The sequence below is a fragment of the Gekko japonicus genome, unplaced genomic scaffold, assembly GCF_001447785.1.
Source record: "Gekko japonicus isolate JY-2015 unplaced genomic scaffold, Gekko_japonicus_V1.1 scaffold62, whole genome shotgun sequence".
Taxonomy (NCBI): domain Eukaryota; kingdom Metazoa; phylum Chordata; class Lepidosauria; order Squamata; family Gekkonidae; genus Gekko; species Gekko japonicus.
In genome coordinates, this window is record NW_015166419.1 from 811,701 (window position 1) to 833,532 (window position 21,832).

Sequence of the window (21,832 nt, forward strand, 5' to 3'; positions counted from 1 at the left end):
TTAGAAGAAGAAGAAGAGATTGGATTTATACCCCGCCTTTCACCTGGAGTCTCAGAGCGGCTTACAAACTCCTTTCCCTTCCCCTCCCCACAACAGACACCCTGTGAGGTGGGGGGGGCTCTTTTTCAAGGACAGCTGTGCCAGAACTAAGGCTTGCCCAAGGTCATCCAGCCAGGTGCAAGTGGAGGAGTGGGGAATCAAACCCGGTTCTCCCAGATTAGAGTCCGCACACTTAACCACTACACCAAACTGGTAGGAGATCCATGACTTCTTCTTATCCAGTTTGAGCATAGTAATAATCTGGCAGCCTGAATAGCCCAGTCTCATCAGAGCCTGGAAGGTAAGCAGGGTTGGCCATGGATAGTATTTAGATGGGAGACTGCCAAGGAAGTCCAGGGTTGCAATGCAGGGGAAGGCAATGGCAAATCACCTCTGCTCATCTCATGCCTTGAAAACCCCATGGTCCCGGGGTCACCGTGAGCACAGTTATCATTAATAGCAATTTACCTGTGTGTTTTGAGCATGTTCAAATGTTGACTTTTTCTGTATTTTTTTAAAGCATGGATGGAAGAGGTAAACATCTATAAGCAGAATATCTTTTTTGCCAAACAGTATTTCGGTCATCAGCAATGGATAGCAAGTGTTTCTAAAAACGCATCTGTTCATGTACTTTGGGAAAAGCATGTCTGCCAGATTTCCTACGTACTCCCCATCACTGTCTCCACTTGTATAAACCAGCTTTGGCAGCCAGTGGACAGTATGGTAGTCTTGGGGAGACCTGGATTCATATCCAGGGTCAATCATAGACTTGCAGCATGGCTTTAGTCTCCTATTTGAAGATTAGGAACTCTGCTTTCTCTCTCTGGGTTTTTAAGTTGGAAGATTAAAAATTGCCCACATTTTTGATTGGCCAAACCTTGAGAATAACGCTGCAGAACTCACTAGAGACATTTTGGTGCCTATGGTGGGAAGCCAGATGCCCCTCTCTCCAAACACACACATACACACACACACACACACACAGTGAAATACAACACAAAATGTTTTTGTCTTTCGCACACCTCCCTGAAATGCCTGGGAGAGCTCCTGTTCGTCTAGTCAAGGGTTTGGGTTAGGCTGGAGAGCATTCTGGTGGCTGCCTTCCACAGTGGAAAGTACCATGAAGTTGCAGCTGACGTATGGTGGCCCCTTTAGAGTTTTCAAGGAAAGCAACTCTGAGCTTCTGTGCTGGTCTCCCATCCAAGTACTAACCAGGGCCAACCCTGCTTAGCTTCCAAAATCTGACAAGATCAGGCTAGTCTGAGCCATCCAGGGTCAGGTTCTGTCATGCAGAAGGGCCCCTAAAAATCCCTTATTTCTGATCCGGTTGCTTCTGTAAACCCTGCTGCTTGTCTCTGAAAACTCCCAGCTTCCTTGTATTGCTGAGGATTTCTGCAATTCACATGAATGCTTATTTGAAGAAAAGAAAAAAGTAGGCCTCCTTTGAGACTTGAATGCAAAAAATGTGTTGTCCTAAAATGACTCTTAGGGATTTTTTACTCATTACCAAAAATAAAAATAAGCCATGACATCTTTGGCTGAAGCTGTGTGCGCCAAAGGAGGATGGAGGGGAAGAGTTACTTGCCCCTTTCCTTAGCAGTGTGTCCCAATCTCTACTGGCCCTCCCTGTAACTGTTTTGGAGGAGTCACAATTACAAAAGTCCAGTGCCACATGCATTTATTTAAGGCACTTGTACCGATGTGAAGTTTCTATGAGGAGGCAGAGAACATGAGAAAACAATACACAGCAGCAGAGAACCCGGCTGTTCTAGAATGCTGGCATCGCCGACCAGCGTCGCATTTGTCTTGTCTGGATTTGGTTTCAGCTTGTTCAGAGCACAGTGGGGGCTCACCAGCTTGAAAAACTGTGCTGCTCACCAGTGGTGAACTGGCAAGCACGGTTTTCAATCCCGGACTGCTCGCTTTCTTCTCTCCCGCCACAACCATGTGACCTACCAAGCTGCCTTGAGCTCCATAACCTTATATCTTATTAATACCCCCCACCCTGTTCCAGCTCCTCTTGCAGCCCACAAAAATCCATTTAGCTTGATCCCCATCTTTGGAAGTATATATACTGGTTCTGGCCAGTGAGAACACTCTTGGCTCTTAGCCTGTGACTCGTGGACTTAGAAAACTGGATTACTGGATTCTAGATTAGCCCCAAGATAAGGTTTGTTCTTGTTGGCTTTTTTTCCCTGGATTTTTAAATTGTATTTCTTTTATTGTGTTTGATTTGCATCCTGTTAGGGAGACCAGGAGCCACAATATATATTCTGACTTTCATCTGTTCACAGTGGTCACCACAGGGAACCTGCTAGACCTGGAGAACGTCGCCAGAACTCCTTTGACTGTGAACACAAACTCTTTGCCTTCAGACGACGGCATCTTCCATGTGCCTTCATCAGAAAACAACAACATAGTGTGGGTATGTGCGTGCTGGACACATCTCTCTCTTGCCAAATGCCTCATTTAGTCAGTTGCTGGTGAGCTGCTGGGCCCAATTCCATATGGTTGTTTCTCACTTGCACCTGGCTGGACGACCTTGGGCAAGCCGTAGTTCTGATAAGAGCTGTTCTTGAAAAAGAGCAGTTTCTGTCAAGAGCTCTCTCAGCCCCTCCTACCTCACAGGGTATCTGTTGTGGGGAGGGGAAGGGAAAGGAGTTTGTAAGCCGCTCTGAGACACCTTTGGGTAGTGAAGGGCGGGGTATAAATCCAATCTCTTCTCCTCCTCCTCCACTTGATGTTGAAGTGGGACATAAGTTGTGGTGGTTTTGAGCACTTTGCTCCTTTGTTATACCAACCCCTGTGTGGTGATTGGCTTGCAGCCTGCCATGTCCTGAAAACCCTGGGAGAGGTAGCGATGCTTTAGCCTCTTCGAGTCCCACTAAGCTGGAAAAAAGTGAGATACAGACATTTTAAATATGTTTGAATATTTTCAATACAAGGTGGCTTTCCACTTAAAATTCTGGTTAGTACTGCAACTCGAGGTTACCCAGATCTTTCAGCCACTCAGTTGCCTCGATCCAAGCAACCAGATGAAGGTATTAAAAGGACTTGAAAGTTTTAAAAGATATATGAAAAAAGAATAGCCATAAGTACTTTGATGTGCCTTCTGTCACGGGCTGGGCTGAGAGGCAGGAGGCAGGTCCAGTCTGAGGTCGTCGCCAGGAGAGTCAGAGCGAGAGCCAAATTGTGAGTCCAAAAGAGAGGTCATCTGAAGCAAAGGTCAGGAGGCCAGGAACCCAAGTGGGGGTCTGAGAGCAGGAACCCGTCGACAGACCTCTCAGGAGCCGATGTACGGGGCAATGTCGGTGCGGACTCAGGGCCACCAGAACTCCCATGTCAACAGATGGGTGTGTCTTGTGCTGGCTAAGTCTCTGCGGAGCTGCTCCCTCAGCCGAACCACCCGTGGAGGTGAGTCAGGTGGGCTTCCCGGTTGCACCTGTACCTCATCAACTGCTGCAGGACCAGGTGCGGGGTTTACAGGATCAGGCGCTGGCAGCGGCAAGCTATCAATTCCTGAGGAGTCAGAGGGGCTGGCTTCTGGCTCCGGCAATGCCGGCACCTCTGGCTGTGGTGCCAACTCAGGTGGGAACTCAGTGCAGTCGCCGCCGCCCATGACAGCTTCCTGAAGTGGGTGCATGCATTTGAATAGATTTACTTATTTATATTCTCCTTTTCTCACAGCAAGGTGTGAGGTAAGTTAGGCTGAGAGAATGTGAGTGGTGCAAGGTCACTCAGCCAGTTTCCAAGGTAGAGTGTGGATTCAGACGCTGATTTCCTAGGATCCTAGACAGGCACTCCAGCCACTTTGCCATGCCAGCTGGGTGGGAATGTTCCACAGGTGTGATCAGCCACAAAGAGCACTTTACTGTGGTCTTTGGGCATGTTTCATGGAGGGTGCTCTTGTCTAACTTTGGAAACTCGTTTGGTGCTCACTTCCCCGTTTCCTGTTCCTTGGAAGTGCTGAAAAACATTTCCAAATTTCTCAGTTAGGTTTTAAATCCAGTTAGGAAGCAAGTGCTCTTCCTGGTTGGCAGCTTTCAAATTTCCTTCCTAACAAGAGAAACCAAATTACCTGCTGAGGATTCCCCTGTATGTTGCAAGGGATTCTGGGGAATGTTTTAGGCATATCCTAAACTCATGCTGGTGGCTGGCCAAGCCTGTTGGTTTTTCCCCATTGCCTTGCAACATACCCACCACTCCTGGCACATTGGAGAGGAATGTTGGCAGCTGCCAGCTGTTTTTTTGAGGAAACTTTATGCTGGTATATATCTCAGGAGATGCCAAAAAAACTTCTGAGTCACTCCAAGGTCCCCAGGAGTCTGTTTTGCAAGCTCAGGGTCTCTCTTTGTTATTAATGCAAACTACCCATTTAGTGCTTGTGTGCCAGCTGCATAGCTCTCATTCATTGCCTCTTGGTTTCCCTCCCCCTTCCCCTTCCCCTCCCCCTTCTTTTCTTCTAAAGGCAATGGACGATGGACTGGATGAAGCCTTTTCAAGGTAATTATGCTCATTTGTTTCATGAGTTCCTTCCCGCTAGAGGCCTGCCCAGGAAACCTGAGTTGATTAGTGACGGTGTTTGTTGTGTGTGTGTGTGTGTGTTAAGGAAAAATTACTTCTAATCTAAATCAGTTGCTGCAGCCTGACCCTGTCAGCACTGCTCTGTTTGGCTAATTGAACGATGGGATTTGCAGCTGCCCCAAAGAAGTCAAATATTTTGATAACTTCTTAGGGCAGAGTCTAATTTGTATGTATGGTGGGGAGTTAAACTCCCTAAAGGAGGCAGGCTGGCTGAAAATGTCGCCTCGGTGTAATTGCAGGTAGCAGTCGAGTGTGTAGAAGCAAGCCATGTGTGTGGCAGTGCCCAGGTGTAGATGGAAGGAATGCCATTTTGTGCTGTGCTTGAATCACCTGGTGCATTTTAGAATAAAATGCAATAGTAGCACCTTAGAGACCATGAAAATTTCCCAGGGTATAAGGTGTCATGAGACAAAGCTCGCTTCATCAGATCAGTGTCTTGGCATCTGATGAAGTGAACTTGGATTGATGGAAGCTGGTAAGGTTTTGGTGGTCTTTAGGGTGCTGCTGGGTTCAAATTTGATGCTATTACCACAGACTTAGCACCCCAAACTCCTCTTACATTTTCATCCCCCCACCTGCAGGGGGAGGCATTTTGCAGAAAATTCAAGGAGCAATCACACACTCCGCCTGCCATCACACACACTAAATAATTGTCAGGATCCTGGTTAAATCACTTCTCAACACCGGTCACTTCGAAGAAAGCTAACTTTATTGAGACTTTGATAGATACCATCCTGGACACGAGCTATTGTTAGGACTGAAGTTGAACGCGCGAAGGTTACAGATATAGTGTGTTCAAGTAAAGGCACTAGAGATCAGGACCCAACCACCCCATGGTGTTTGCCTACCAGAATTAACAGTCAGCTACCCCCCCCCACTAAGCACGTGTCTCTCCCAGAGCATCCCTCCCACCAAACTAGCAGTTGCCTTCCCCCCCCCCCGACACGTAGCCTCTACATAGCAAGAAAAACACTTCGATGAGTGGGAGGGGGTAGGCATTGGACACAGACACTGCGTTTAAGCCCCAGTAGTCTGTGCACAGCTGCAGCCCACCATCCTTCTTCTTCCGGAAAAGGACAGGGGCAGCAAAGGGGCAAGAGGCCGGGCGGATGAAACCTCGAGCAAGGTTCTTATCTATAAACCTGCGTAGCTCCTCTTTCTCAGCTGGGCTCAATGTGTACAACTTCCCTTTGGGCATTTTGTGCCCTGGCAAAATTTCTATGACACAGTCCGACTTTCGGGGGGGGGGGGGGGCCCCGGGGGGGGGAGCCCGTCTGCCTCCTCTTCTTCAAACACTCTAGCCAAGTCTTTGTACTCAGGCGGGATGAGATCGAGCTCTCCCTGCACCAAGCAAACACACTCCGGAACGGGAGCTGGCGTCCCCCCCGCCTCGGGATTCCACACATGAGCTTTGCATTTGGGGGTCTGGGAAGTGCAGGGTCATGATCTCGGAGCCAGGGGTTGCCTAGCACCATCGAGAATTTTGCAGCAGGGGTAATAATGAATGGGCGTTGCTCCCATTGGGACCCCATCCCCATCACCACTGGCACAGTTTGATATTTGCACGCCTCCTTCATTGGGGACCCATCCATCTGGGTGAAAATTATAGGTTCTGACAATTCTTGGACAGGTACCCCTAGGCTGGTGACTAATGCTGGGCTGATTAAGTCTCGGGCACACCCAGAATCAACCAAGGCTCTCACCCATATCTGGGTGCCCTGCTCAGGGTTTATTACAGTCACCATCACATAGAACAAAGGGGGAGAGGTTCTCGCCAAACCTGGCGCGTGGGACTTTCAGACCTGCCAGGTTGTGCCCTTCAAAGCAGGTCCCAATCTTTTCCTGCCGGCGCGTTGAGCTCGTCTCCACTGGAACAGGTGCTGTCAGACTCTCCCCACTCTCCCGCTTGAAGCGCTTTGAGTTGTTTCATCTGCGCCCCTCACAGCTTGGGTTTTCTCTCGGAGGTCTTGCGCTTGCTCACCTTCCCATCTCCGGGGTTCTTGTTGAGAGGGCAACTAGCCGCAAAGTGCCCCGAAGCTCCACATCTTAGGCACAGACCCTGTCGCATCCGTTGGTCTCTGACGGTCTCTCTCGCCTTGGTCTTCATCCCCCGTGGTTCTGCCACCACTGCCGCCCTCACAGGAGCTCGGGGCTGGTACATTCGCAAGAGGTTGGAGCGGTTTTCCGCCTCACAGGCCACCTGTATCCACCCATTCAGTGTTAAAGGGTTGCCCTGGGCCAGGGCCAAATCCAGAATGAAGTGGTTCAGCCTGGCCCGGTAGAACTTGATGAGGACCTCTTCGGGCTATCCCTGGAGCTTTGCGGCATGTGTCTTGAACTTGTCCAAGTACTCCCGTACCGAGCACTCTCCCTGGCGCAAGCCCCTCAGATGCGTGCGCGCTCTCTCCAGCTCCAGGGGTCCTCATATTGGCGGCAGAGTGCCCACATGAAGGCATTCACATCTCGGAGTTCTGGGCCCTGGACATTGTGGAGTCCCACGAACCAGTCGGCCGCCCGGTCTTGGAGGCGCGACCCAATAAAATCCACAGGGTGCTCATCTGTGGCGTAAGTGGGGGCCCAATTGCGTAAGAACTTGTGCACCTGCAGCAGGAAAAATGCCAGCTTCTCCGGGGTGCCATTGAATGTAGCTTCCGGGGCATTGTGCGGCCACTCCAGAGCTGCTGGGGTTGCAGGCGGCACAATCGGCCCGGCCGGGCCAGTAGGGAGTGCTGGGGGAGGAGGCGGGGGTACCTGCAGGGGTGCTGGCGGCGCCCTCCTAGCTCCATCCTGGGTCCGTTCACGATTCCGGAACTCTTGCTGGATGACATCCATAATGATGCCCAGTAATTCTAGCGTCATGTTTTGCATCTCTTGCCTGATTGCTTCAGCCTCATCTCTGAACTCTCTGCAGAGACACTCAACTTCAGTGCCCTCCACAGTATGGATGTGTTCCGGGTCCTCCTGGGACGAGTGTCCGTAGTGGCTTCGGGTGCCATCATACGCAAATCTCTCGACTCTCAGGTCCGGAGTCACCATCCAGGTGGGCTCAGCCCAAGTGGGGAGCGGCGCCCAGGAGTCTCGGGTCCACGCCCCACTTTCTGCTCCTTTTGACTCCGCTGTTGCCCCCGGGACCGCCATGGTCCCTTGCTCAGGCATGGCACCATCTGCTGCAGTTATAGGAACTTCTCCGTCCTCTCCGCTCATCACGGTTGTGGTGCAGAAGGTTGAGAAGGGAAAAGGGACGTCCTAGCGATTTGCCAGGATCCTAGTTAAATCAGTTCTCAGCACCAATCACTTCGAAGAAAGCTAACTTTATTGAGATTTTGATAGATACCATCCTGGACACGAGCTATTGTTAGGACTGAAGTTGAACAGGTTACAGATGTAGTGTGTTCAAGTAAAGGCACTAAAGATCAGGACCCAACCACCCCATGGTATTTGCCCTCCAGAATTAACAGTCAACTGCCCCCCCACTAAGCACGTGCCTCTCCCAGAGCATCCCTCCCGCCAAACTAACAGTTGCCTACCCCCCACCCCCAGACACGTAGCCTCTACATAGCAAGAAAAACAGAATAACAGACATTTGAGAAGCCAGGGCATTTGGCCCCACTAAGGTGACAAGCCCCTGGCACATCAAAGAGAGAGGAGCCTCCTCTCTCAATGGCAGGTGAGCTGTAAGATACATAGGGAGCCTGACAATAATCCATTTTCAGTCCACTCTCAATGCACTTTCCAACTGGATTTTGCCAGTTCATACAGTAAAAATCCAGTTGGAAAGTACACTGAAAGTGGATTGAAAGTGGATTAAAAGTGGACCTAAGAACATAAGAGAAGCCAGTGTGGGATCAGGCCAATGGCCCATCCAGTCCAACACTCTGTCACACAGTGGCCAAAAATACCAGGTGCCATCAGGAGGTCCGGCAGTGTGACCGCAGCCTCCCTGAGAAAGAAGTGATGGCAATGAGACCTCTTCCTGCTTTCTTAAGGGGTCAGGTGGTACACGGCTGAGAGAGTACCAACTTGTCCGAAGTTTGCCCCTTGCCCCCCAACTCTTCCTACTGTCTGGGCCCTCATCACTCTGCAGTGCATGCTCAAGCTTGGTAAGAAAGGCATCACTGAGCTTGCCTTCTTATCAAGTCAAGCGAAGGCAAGGAGTATCCCAAAGCAAGGGTTGATGGGAGAACAGGGTATAGCAACTGAGAGAAAGCCATTAGTAAACCAGAGTCCATTTCTCGTTGGATGCCATTCCCTGCTGCGAACACTGGCTTTCTATAAGCATGTGAGGTGATGTACTTGGCAAGGTAAGGCTGTTCCAGTAGTGAGTCTCTTGTGAGCAGTATTCTCTCTAAGCTGAGTTTGTGTCTCTCCAGCTCAGAGATTTTTGTCTTAGCTCAGGAGGGATGGCTCCAGAGCAAACGGATCAATGCAGTAGGCAAATGCTCGCTCACTGCATTAAGGCCAGTAGCTCACAAAGTAGGATTTTTGCTCACGAGACTCCACAGCTTAGAGGGAGCCTTGCTTGTGAGTTGATTATGGCACCTTGACTAAACTGTGAGAGGCAGTGTGTAGCAGTGGTTAGGGCATCAGACTAGATCTGGAAAGACCTGGGGTTCCAGTCCTGTTTAATGAAGCTCACTAGGTGATCCTGGGCTGGTTGCAAATTCTCAGCCTAACTTACTTCACAAGGGGGGGAGGAGTTGTGAAGAGAAAATGGAGGAGGGGAGAATATGTATGCTGTCCTGATCACCATGGAAGAAAGGAGGGATTCACGTCTATAAGCCAAGGAGGTGGACCTTGGCCTCTATGCCCTGCTAGGTGATCCTCCAGGGCAGCTGGTTGGCCACTGTGTGACTAAGTGAACCACTGATCTCGTCCAGCAGGACTCTATGTTCCTATGTAATATAGAATAGTAGGGCTGCTGTAGACCATACTGGGGACCCTGAAGAGCTTTGTTTTGGAGGCACCTGCTCCTTCAGACTGGTCAGCTGGCTGTAAACTGAAAAAAAAGACTCCCTTCAGGAGCGAAATGGGCAGGCAGGTGAACATGATCCGGACAAGCTCATGACCCAAAATGATGTTCCTTTAAAATGGTGCTGTCATCTCCAGTGCTACGCAGGTCTGACATTCAAGCATGTTAAGATGATTTTCAAATCTGGAATCTCTTCCCTGCGGCCTCTTATTACTCTGTCAGTTTCTCACTCAAGCTGTCACTGTCGTCATGGCTCAGTTGCGCTCCTTGCCATACAGATAACTTGAAAACATCCCTTCTAGCATTTAATAAAAAAAATTGTGCAGGTATATCTCCCCCCCCCCAAAAAAAAAGGTTATGATAATAATTACCTTGCCGATTAAATTTTCCAGTGGGGATGGCAGACCATTGTAATGTCTGTTAGGAAGATGATGGCTCTTAACGACCTGTGTGTTTGTGTTGCAACTGCAGGGCATTTTCACAAGTGACACTAAAAATACCGTTAATCTCCAAGGTTGTCATATCTGGATGCTTAGCAATAGGCAGGCTCCCTCCTCTTGAGGAGTGGGGTGGGAAGATGGCTAGTGTATCTCAATACTTCAGTAACTGTGGCTGTGGGATCGAGTGAAACTCATGTGAAATATCTCCATGATATATCTGCACACTGGATGGGCACTCTCGCCAGAGGTGGAGATAGTTTCTATAGGAGCTAGCAGTCCTTTGGATATCCTGTGCCCATTCGTTTGTTAGAGCTTTTCAGAGTACAAGCCAGCGTTTGAAAACTGGACCTGGAAACTCACTTGAAGCCAATAAAGCTGTTGCAAAATTAGCTGTTGTGCTGTGAGTGACCCACTCCAATCCATGCACGGCCATTTTCAGAACCCATTGTTGTTCCCAGATTCTTTTCAAGGGTTCCCCCATGAAGAGCACTTGAGAGTAGTCTAGTCTTGGTGACGTTAAAATATCAATTACCAGAGCTAGGTAAGGAAACCAAACCCTAAGGGGAAAAGTTTGCATACACTTTTCTTGGTGACGTTAAAATATGAATTACCACAGCTAGGTAAGGAAACCAAACCCTAAGGGGAGACGTTTGCATACACTTTTAAAAATTGTTTTTAACACTGTTGAATTAAAGCTCAAAACCTCTGCTGAAGCCAAAGTAATGAAGTATGATGAACATTTTCCAAACAGTACATATACCCATTTTCAAAGTACAATATTCATCATCAACATGTTTTTGTGTGTTTTTGTTGGGTTTTTTTAGAGGTCAGTTGTTGGGCATCTGTCTGGTCTTCCCCAGCGGCATAAAATTAAAAACATACGTGAGATGAATCCCAGTAGAACCATCCATCTTCCCAGCAAACAGGACAGGCAGAAATTCACTGGATACTAAACTTTCAGAAATCTCTTTTCCAATATTATAAAATGCTGTTGTTATGTTTTAAAGGATGGTTTTGACGAGAGCTTGTGTGCAGCTTCAGTACTGGCTGGCATTTTGTGAGTCCCCAGGCACAAGGTCTCTGTGAGCCTCCCGATCCATGATCACGCCCCCCACCCCCATGAGACTCTATTCCTACCCAATGTCAGAACCCACAGCTTACAACGAAGTACACGCATTCAGGAACGGTTATACGTTTATTGCAAAACATAGGCACTGTTAAGAATGGCGGCAACCCATTGAGCATAATAGGATATAGGGCATTCGTATGCACCCCCCCATGGCATAGGCCAATTAGCTACCCTCCCACGCGCGGGACCAGGAAACTGTTAGGTGGCGAAAGCTGGGAAGAAGTAGTCTTTCACGGTACATAGGAGACTTCCAGATAATACAACTCCAACAAAACATCCTCCTGCACATCTGTAGAGATAAGCATTGCGGCACAGACAGAACAGCAGAGATAGGAATGCAATAGCAATTACCAAGACACAGAATGAACTCCCCTACCCCCGTGGCAGCATAGCTGACACCCAATTGCAGCCACCACCCCCATCTCCAGTTGCACTTGCACAATTCACACAGGTGTTAAGGAGCTACCTTAGGGCCAGCCATTTCCTGTACCAAAACAGCACTGGGAGGAATTGTTTCCTTGTTTTTGCTGTGCCATGTGGCATATTCTATGCATGTGGAGCAGCAGAAATGGGGGGAGGGGAGCTGGGAGAAAGGCAGGAGCCCTTCCTCTTCCCTTTCCTATGGCTTTCCAAACCCATTTGGGCCGTCCTTTGTTTTTAAAAAGCTGTTCCCTGCTGTGGCTGTGGGAAACCAAAACTGGTTCTGGAGAACAACTCCTCAAAAGCCCAAATGTTTAGTTTGACCCTTACGTTATATGACGTTAAACAGTGGTCCTGGGGATGCAGAAGTGGAATCAGTGATTCATCCAGCTTGGCACGGTCTGCTTTCTTTACTGTCTGTTTTGTAGCACCTCCTTCAGGGGAACCTCTTGCCTGGTGATATTGTGACTGAATCTCGGGCTTTTTCCGAGGAAAGTGTCCTCTCTGCTAATGAGGGCCAAGCAGGATAGTTTTTCCCACAGTTTTTGAGCTTTCAGCTGTGGCCATGTGGGGCCCTGCTTCAAATCAGGACTGTAGTGTGCAGGAGAAGGATTTGACCTTCTCCACTGAGCCCCTTCACTGGCATTTTCTCTGTGGGAGGGGAAGTACAAATACTGCATGGATACTTGAGTTGCTTCCCACCCAGATAGCCACAGGACAAATAGCAGCCATAGAGGGCTATTCAGACTGCAAAAATGGCCCATGAGGAAAGGGTTAACACTCTACTGTGTAGCCTAAGTCCAAAAACAGCAGTGAGGGGGGTGGGCGTCACCAGACATGTTGCTGTCGCATCCAGATTGGCACGGAGCCTTGGCTCTTCCTTGGGTTCCCTTGAACTTCCTCTCAAAGGTACCCAGGGCTGGATTCTGCAGATCTTTTCCTCCAGTGGAATAACAGCTGTCCAAGAGCCTCATACATCAGGAGAAGGGTACTTTTGCACTGGGAGGAAACACTGCTGTTAGTCAAATGGATTGACAGGATCCAGCCCGTGTTCTGGCTCAAACGAAAACCCTAAACTGGGCACGTGAGAGTTAAATTCCCTCCAGTTTGCATTCAGCACTTCCTACCTTTCCATAGCTTATGGTTAGCAGGGCTGCAATGAAGGAATCTTGAAGACTCTACAAGAGAAAGTTCCCTGAAAAACATTGGTAGTACTGAGGTCTGTGGATGATCTTGGCAGACGCTGAGCGATTAGGAAGGCTGCTGCCATCACCGATCCCTGTGCCACTGTGCTGCTGTCCTAAAGAGTTAAATCCCAGACGTCTTTGGGAACATTGTGTGCCACTGTGAGCAGCCACCCTTCCATGCAAACAGTGGTGAAGAGCAGTCATATCTGCATGTCTGCACGAGTCAATCCATGTCAAGGAAAATTAAGATGTTCCAGTGTGGCACTCCGTCTCTCCCCCCCCCCCAGTCCTCTTTTGGGCAGGGCAGTGATATTAGGCCCTTGCTAATGATGTGCCCAACACACGTTCATATGAAGGATTTTGCAATATATATATTTTTTACAAAAGCCAGAATTTTGACCCCCAGCTGGTAAAAGAGGGACTGGCTACAGAATGAGCAGGCTGTATTGCCTGCCTGGAATGTCCTGATAAACAGGCTGGGAAAGCAGGCCTCAAATATTGGCAAGCAGCAAGAATGAACTCTTCCCCCCTCCCCTTCGATTCAGGGACTTTGTTGAGACGTGGAGAAGTGCTTTGAAATCCAAAGCAGGAGGTAGCCTGGATGTGGTTTTGCTGTAGCTGCACCTGCATGTACATGATTTATCTTATGCACTTGGTTTGCTGCAAAAAACAAACAGCGTCGCTTCATTTAACAACTGCGATTTTAGCACAAGACTCAGCTCAGAGTTCTAGCATGTGTATCCCAGAAGGCCTCCTGTCCTGGAAGCCCTCAGGGCCAAACCTTTTGTTGCTTAAGTGCTATAAATGCACTGTGTGCCTTTGGAGCCTTCTCTGGGGGGAAATACCATTTTGTGCAGATAACTTATTCCCTCCCCCCCACACACTCTCTGGGATTTGGGGCATTACCAACATAACCTTCCTGCCTCTTTCACATCATAACAATGAGCAGAGAGATGCTATTAAAAGTTCCCTGGAATCGGCCTGCTTCTTCAGCCATGCCCTGGAGAGTTGGTATGTCAAGGCTGAACTATGTGTGATCAGCTCTCCCAGGTTTTCTTTTCTTTTTTTTTAATGTTAAAAAGCAGCTGTGGGGTTGGGGGGAATTCAGATTTTCGTGGTGGGAGAAGCATTTAACCCTTCTCCCCATGCTGTTTTCAGCATAGGAATCTCTCCCAAACTGGTGATAATCTCAGTCAGCAAAAACTGAGCCGCATTGCCTGTATTTTTCTCACCTGCTGGGGTTTATCAGTTAAGTGATCTACTTGTCAAGAATAGAATCCCCTCTTTTTGCCTGTGCAGTGCAGTACATTCTTTTAAATGAACAAAATTGGATACATCACATTACCTTCTTTTTGCCCCTATGCAGTTAGGGGCATCTATGTGTGAGCACAACAACCGATTTCAAGATTAGCTAGGTACACATGCGGACATACACTGAAGGCACACAGAGTCATCTAAGTAGAAAGTTTCAACTCAGATTTTTTTCGCCTTTTAATTATATGTCTTTTAACCGTGGGAGGCAGGGGCAGATGGGTAGAAGGGAGGCAACTATAAGGAAGCATTCTGGCGTAGTTTGGTGTAGTGATTTGTGCGTGGACTTCAATCTGTTTGGTGTAGTGGTTAAGTGCGCGGACTCTAATCTGGGAAAACCAGGTTTGATTCCCCACTCCTCCACTCGCAGCTGCTGGATGACCTTGGGCAAGCCATAGTTCTGTCAGAGGTGTTCTTGAAAAACAGCAGTTTCTGTCAGCTCTCTCAGCCCCACCTGCCTCACAAGATGTCTGTTGTGGGGAGGGGAAGGGAAAGGAGTTTGTAAGCTGCTCTGAGACGCCAAGTGAAGGGCGGGGTATAAATCCAATCTCTTCTTCGTCATCTTAATCATAAAAACAGACACAGCTGAGTTCGTTTGGATGCATTTGAACAGTATAAGCAAACAAACCCGGTCTCTCAGTAAATGAACAAGGCATGAGCCAGGCTGTTGGTAATTGAGCATAACCGCTCAGTAGTTGCACCTTCCTTTGATCTAACAGTTAAGACCCTAAGATATGACTATGAGCAGCTCCTGTTTTGTATCTCAGCCCAAACAAGAAAATGTGAATTACTTTGAACACTTAGGAAAGCACCACAGAAATGTCCTCACTATCAATTAATATGCTTGCAAATGGGTTTAGAATGAGTTTATTAAGACTGAAATTTCTGTCTCATCCATGAATATAAAGAGAGTTATGTCGGGTCAGATTGAGGGTCCTTCCAGTCCTGCATCCTGTTTTCAGCAGTGGCCAGCCAGATGCTTCTGGGAGCCTGATTGCACAAAGGCAAAAGCCCTCCATGGCCGTTGGATGGTTGTGCTATAGTATCGGGTTTGCCACTCTTTAAGAAACAAAAACCAAAGGGAATAATAGGCCCCTGTCACACGGGCAGGAAACTGCAGAGGAGAAGTGTGGCTGTTTGCCCCGGGGCAAACTAACATGCAGTAAAGTGATCAGACCTACTGTGGAGGTTCTGTGGAGGTACTGTGGAGGTTCCATGGCAAGGGAGAGGTGCCGATCACAACACACGCCTGCTGAAGAAGCGCGCGGCGTGGCGAACTGGTTTTCTTTTTTTGTGTACACTACGAATGCGCATGCTCCGTTGGGTGCGTGTGCGCATCCACAGAGACGTGGGGGAAAAAAACCCCTTTTCCGCAAGGGGACATGGGCGGGCACCGGATACCACCAGAAACGCGATCAGACGCCCGCCCTTGCCCCGCAGTTTCTGGAAACTAGTACCTCCAAGGTACTAGTTTTTTGCTGCGCTTTTTCGGCAGGAAGCCTCAGTTGTGCCACGGAAGCGCTACGCTTCCCAGATGTGCTGGTGAGATCGCGACCGGAAACTCCGCTTGTCTTCCGTATCTCTTGCGTGGCTAATGTTGCGTGTGACCGCAGCCACAGAAGACTTTTTAAAAAAGAACCAAATGTCAAGGATGCTGTTTGGGCCTTCATGACTTCTGTTCCCAGATCTAATGTACATTTCCAAATTTGGTCTTTTTTCTTTTTCCCCTCCCCTGTGGGTCAAATCCTGTCATTCTATTTTTACTGGGGCCACATCTCCTCTTTGGAGAGAACCAGTGTTCTTCCACTTCTGGATGTAGCAGCAGTCTTGCATCCATCTCTGTGGTGTCACTTGTTGGGGTGTGGGGGTGCAGGGTTCACGCGATGCAAAGACGACACGAGACAAACAGCTTCTGCAGAAAGCTGACTGAATGAATGCTCTCACTAACCAGCTGTATTTATTGAAAATCCGTCTCCTCCTTTCCCCCTCCCTTTCCTTCATACATTACAGCATCCTTAAGGAGTGTGTGTGTGTGTGTGTGTGTGTGTGTGTGTGTGTGTACAGGCAAGTTCTCTGTTATCAGTTCCTCCCCCTCCTCAAGGTTAAACCGACTGCGTCAGCGAGCAGTAAACAGATTCCATCTCGGGCTCTCATTACGTATAAGTATTTCAGTTCCCAATTTCCAGGCAGGAGAATCCATCTGCTCTGCTTTTCTACATCTCTCTCTTTCTCTGTTTCTCCTCTCCTTTTGTATCGAGTCACTTCCCAATTCTCTTTTTTTTCTCCCCTTTTCACTTTCAGATTGGCTGAGTCTCGAACTAACCCCCATGTCCTTGACATCGGCTTGACTGCTCAGGACATCCAGACCACCGATATTCTCTCGCCCACCGACTGGGACAAAGTCGATTCCACAACAGTCGAAAAAGATGACAACCTCTTTGGCTTCTGAAGTCCTCTGTCTTTTGCCTAGCAAGCTTTCGGGTTCAAATAACCACTAAACATAAGCAGACTTTGTATGCACTGCATTCTGGGTGATTTAACTGGAGATGGTTCACTCAGGGGAGGAGCAGTACGCTTGGTTCCAATGGACTCTGTTGTGACACCCAGCAACTCTTCACACCAAAGCTTCCAATACTTAATAGATCTTTTTTATATATAATTGTGTGTGGGGGGGGTGTCTTGTATCTATGTCACAAGATGCTCCTTGAATATATTTATTCAAGAACCCCTTTTGGTTTACATATATTATGGAAATTTTGTAGCTTCATTTAACATAACATTACAGTATTAGGTTGCTTTTCCCATTGGAATATCCTCAGCAGACGACACCTGTGTCTTGTGAGGGAGACCAAAGTAATCTGAAATATGTTCTTTTTCTTTTTCCTAGAAGATAGTAATAAGTTATCCTGGGGTGGTACAGAGAAGCCAAGTTGGTGACTGCCTGATTAGTTTCAGTTGGGGAGGGAGGTTGGGGTACCATGAGATTATGTGCTGATTCATTATGAGAGGCAAGAAAAGGGTAGTGTATGTGCTCAAGATTGCTACAGCACAGACATTGTCTCCAGATTTTGATGCAATAATTCAGAGCAAGACTTGTCGGTTATTAGAGACTGTTAAATAAACAAAATATTGCAACAGTGCTAATTTTTTAACATGTTTTATTTTAAGTTTTTAAAAACCTTTAATTATGTTTGTCAGTGTCCCCGACAAGGTCTCATTTATGTCAGATCCGTCCCTCATAACAAATTAATTTGACATCCCTGCTCTATAGAGTTTCTGGTGGTTCCTAGAGCTACCCCTTGTGACTTTCAAGTTTTACCTGGAAGTGATGTAGAGATGGTGGTGATGTCACATGCACCCCCTCACGTCCCCACCCCCAGCTCTCCTGCCAATTGCCAGTCTCGGCCTGGCAACCCTACCATTTACTCATGCCCTGCAGTCCCAGAAGTGAGGAATACTGAAACAGCGCTCCTGATCCAGGACATTTGAGTTACTTAATGTTTATTTTCTGTTTCTCCCCCCCCCCAGATGTTATGAGAGGCATGTATGGGTCTTTTGGCTCAGTCTGGATACAAAGGTTTGAGGAACCAGCTGTTCTGCTGTTTCTGTGCTTGCTCTTTTGATAGAATTCTAGGGTGGCTTCCTTGTATCTCTGTTGATGTATTTGTGGCAAGGGAGGGGGGGAGCACTCCTTGACAGTTAGCAGTGCTGGTGGTGCAGCCCATCTAGCAAGCAAAAGAAAAGTTCCTGGATTGAGGAGGGGTACGTGCTTCTCTCCCTCTCCCCCCCCCCCAGCCATCCCCAACATGCTCCCAGGTACATGGTGCAGTGTGCTGTCACTGTACAGCAGATATTCCATTGTCCATGACGTGTAGATCCTCAAGTTCCTTTGGACTTGATTAAGCATGGCCCAGGAATAGAGATGTGAAGGCCCGGAAAAAAACCCGAAAAATTTGGGGGGAAACCCATTTTTTTCCTGAAGCCTTTTTTTTTTCTGAAAAATTGGAAAAATTAAAAAAAGAAAAAAAATTGATTATGGAACGTTTTATTTTAACCTGATGAATTAAGACAAGGTGTTCAAATATTTTCCAAATCATTTCTAATATATATATACATATATGGTATCAGATTGATCTAATTTCTGTGCACTGAGGACAAGCAAGTCCTAGGTTACAAACTGAACTCTCCAATGCAAGAACAAGATGCATTTCTTCCTTTAGGTGGTGCGATTGTCAGAAGAAAATTAAAACGTTTCAGTTTTGTTTTTTCATGTGGGTGGGTATTCTGTTTGTAATAATTGTTTGGACACACTATATTTTTAATATGCTAGTTGTGATAATTTCATGCCAAGCAAAAATGTCCATAGTCATATTTTATGTTCCTAAAGTAACAAAATGACTTTCAATCTAGAAAAGACAAAAGAAATGCTAATGTAGCATTTTTTTCTGAGCTTCAAAATTTCCGGAAATTTTACATCTCTACCCAGGAATAGGGCACATCTGGCCCACAGCTCTTTTGTAGCCTGCTGCAATTTGAGCCAGATGGGTAATGTGTGAATCATGGGCACAAGGAGGAGAGGGTCAGTAGCTTTTTGGTGTAGTCTGGTGTAGTGCTTAAGTGCGCAGACTCTAATCTGGGGGAACCGGGTTTGATTCCCCACTCCTCCACTTGCACCTGGCTGGATGACCTTGGGCAAGCCGTAGTTCTGATAAGAGCTGTCCTTGAAAAAGAGCAGTTTCTGTCAAGAGCTCTCTCAGCCCCACCTACCTCACAGGGTGTCTGTTGTGGGGAGGGAAAGGGGAAGGAGTTTGTAAGCCTCTCTGAGACACCTTTGGGTAGTGAAGGGCGGGGTATAAATCCAATCTCTTCTTCTTCTTCTTCTCTCTTCTTTGGCTGGATCTGCATGGACCTCAGGTAAATGGTATACCTGTTACTGGACTGTACCACATCACACTGCTGTCATGGTTGCCTGTTTGAACACTTCCCCCATGTTACCTCACAAAAAGACTGGGAGAAGGCTAAGACAGAATGCGTCACCTTGATATTGAATTTTTTACATGGCAAGGGTTGACTTTTTGAAATATGGAGGCATGTGTGAGCCCCACCCTCTCATAGGTTCTATCTTGGACTTTCTTCCTGGAATGCTAGGTGTCTGTATGTGAGGGATTGTTGTTGTCATGGAGGAGTATTCTGTGCTGTGACCATCGCCACCATCTTGCGATGTTAAGTGGTACTGTCCAGGAACAGCTGCCTCATCTAACCTGCTGTTTGCATAAACCAGGACCAGTGCTCCCTCTAAGCTGTGGAGTCCTGTGAGCAAAAATTCTACTTTGTGAGCTACTGGCATTAGAGTTGTGAGTGAGCGATTTTGCTACTGCATAAATTTGTTTGCTCTGGAGCCATCCTTCCTGAGCAGAGACAAAAATGTCTGGAGAATAAAAAACTCTGAGCTGGAGAATAAAAAACTGTGAGCTAGCTCACACTAACTCAGCTTAGAGGGAACGCTGACCAGGACTCCCCTACACTGGAGGGAAGTGGAGCTGGCTGAGAAGGTAACTGGTGAACTTCTCCAAAACTGTGTATGCGGGAGAGAACATGTGTGTGTGAGAGAGAGAGAGAGATGAGAGAGGTTGTCTTGGTGTCTGCAGAGTCTTGAAGATTCCACTTTGCATGGGTCCTTAGCAATGAACTTCACTCTTATTGAACAGTGGGGTGACCTGGTTCCACATTCTCTCACCCCTTCAGAGGAGTTGGCTACATCTGTATATGTGGGAGGAGGACCACAAAAAAAACGGGATGTGGGCTTTGTTTACAGAAATACTTATGGGAGGGCCAAAGTCTGTTTGTATAGAAGTGGCTTTTCAAAAGCATCTTCCATCTTGTTGATTTTTTTTTTCTGAGCGGCTTTCTTCATACACTGAAAAGGGTGAGAGGACTGTAATCGCTGATAAAATTAGGTTTGAACTGTGGGTGATCCGGCAAGTATCTGATCAGATATTGCTGCAATATTGCTGCAAAAAGCAGACATGGGGCAATGTGGGTGGGGCTCTTTTTGCAGCAGGAACTCCTTTGCATATTAGGCGACACGCCCCTAATGTAGCCAATCCTCCAAGAGCTTACAATAGCCCCTGTAAGAAGAGCTCTGTAAACTCTTGGAGGATTGGCTACATTAGGGGCGTGTCGCCTAATATGCAAAGGAGTTCCTGCTGCAAAAAGAGCCCCACCCACATTGCCCCATGTCTGCTTTTTGCAGCAATATTGCAGCAATATCTGATCAGATACTTGCCGGATCACCCACAGTTCAAACCTAATTTTATCAGCGATTACAGTCCTCTCACCCTTTTCAGTGTATGAAGAAAGCCTTTTTCTGTTCCAAGGTTTAAAGCTGCCTGGAGCAGGGAAGGTCATTTGCAATCAGGAAAAGGGCATTAGACAGGAAGGAGAGAGTTGACTGTCTTCCCCACTTCCATGGCCCTGATCCATACTGGGATTATTGCACCTGTTTCATAGGCTCAGATTATGCATCTGGAGTTCCAGTCATTACGTTTAGTTTTACGTTAAGTAAGGCTTGGTTTTTCAGTGAGTGGCTAAGGCGTGTTTCTTTCACTCTGTCCTTTTTTCATTCCTTTCTCTGCCAACTTTAGAGTGGAGTGAACCTTTTGTATCCAAAGACGTGCACTTTAGAAACAAAGGCATGGTTTCAGATGTCAAAGCAGGTTTGCACAGTTGTAACTTTCCCTTGCCGTTTATTAAAAGTCCTCCTTCCATAAAAAGAAACCAGCAGTTGGATATTCTTCCCCGAACTGATCCTGTGCTCTTCTGCTGCAGCAAAATGTTTGAAGACGCAGCCATCACATTGATGCTGAGCATCAATGGTGCTTTGAAAACTGTATCTTGACATTTGCCACCAAGAAAGAATTCAGCCGCTGAGTTTTGGCTGGCGATTAAATAAGACTAGCGTGGGTATTTATTTTTATTGCTCCTCTAAACACCTTCCACTTCTGTTTGACTAGTTCAGTTGTTGCCCCCTCTGGCATTTAAATCTCTAAATATAGATGGCTGCCAAATTGCATTAAACAAAACCCTTAATTCCTGATTGCTTTTCATTTTAAAAAGGTGTTTAAGTGACTAGGGTTGGAGGATTACACTCCCTTCTCCTTCTACCCCCTGCATCTCTTGCATACTTAGAAAAGGGTTTTTTTTTCATTTTGTAGACTCTGGATTTACAAAACCAAACAACAAGTGAATCAGGATTATGCTCATTAAGAGATTAAGTTTACAGTGATCCCAAATAGCTGCTCTGTGGCACAGTTTGCCCTCTTTGTGGCCATGTTGGAAATATACCAATTTGTTTTTTAGTTTTATAGTTGGCTTCAAAACTGCTAATTTCAGATCCACATATACTCCCTTAAAAAAGAAGACTCTACTAATACTACAGTTGTGGAAAGTAAAAGAAAACAGCAGATAAATTAGCCTGAAACCGGTTAGTCCAGACGTTTGGCAGTATCTGAGAGCCAGTTTGGTGTGAGAGCCAGTCTGGTGTAGTGGTTAGGAATGCGGACTCTAATCTAGGAGAATTGGGTTTGATTATCAGCTCTTCCACATGCAGCTGCTGGGTGACCTTGAGCAAACCACAGTTCTCTCAGAACTGTTCTCTCAGGAGCAGTCCTCAAAAGAGCTCTCTCAGCTTCACCTATGTCACAGGGTGTCTGTTGTGGGGAGAGGAAGGGACGGAGATTGTAAGCTGCTCTGA

At 47.3% G+C, this 21,832-nt stretch overlaps 1 protein-coding gene across 3 annotated transcripts in view; it reads left to right on the forward strand.

Moving 5' to 3' along the window:
- The window catches only part of LDLRAP1 (low density lipoprotein receptor adaptor protein 1), a 102,802-nt gene extending 85,638 nt beyond the window's left edge, over positions 1-17,164 (forward strand). For 2 of the 3 annotated variants that reach the window (XM_015411636.1, XM_015411638.1), the window contains exons 7-9: positions 2,334-2,464; positions 4,508-4,542; positions 16,381-17,164. In XM_015411636.1, the coding sequence (XP_015267122.1) occupies positions 2,334-2,464; positions 4,508-4,542; positions 16,381-16,528 (314 nt within the window). In that variant the 3' untranslated portion in view covers positions 16,529-17,164. The remainder of the gene's footprint in view (positions 1-2,333; positions 2,465-4,507; positions 4,543-16,380) is intronic. The other variant, XM_015411637.1, reaches the window with a different exon arrangement.
- The last annotated feature ends 4,668 nt before the right edge of the window (positions 17,165-21,832 follow it).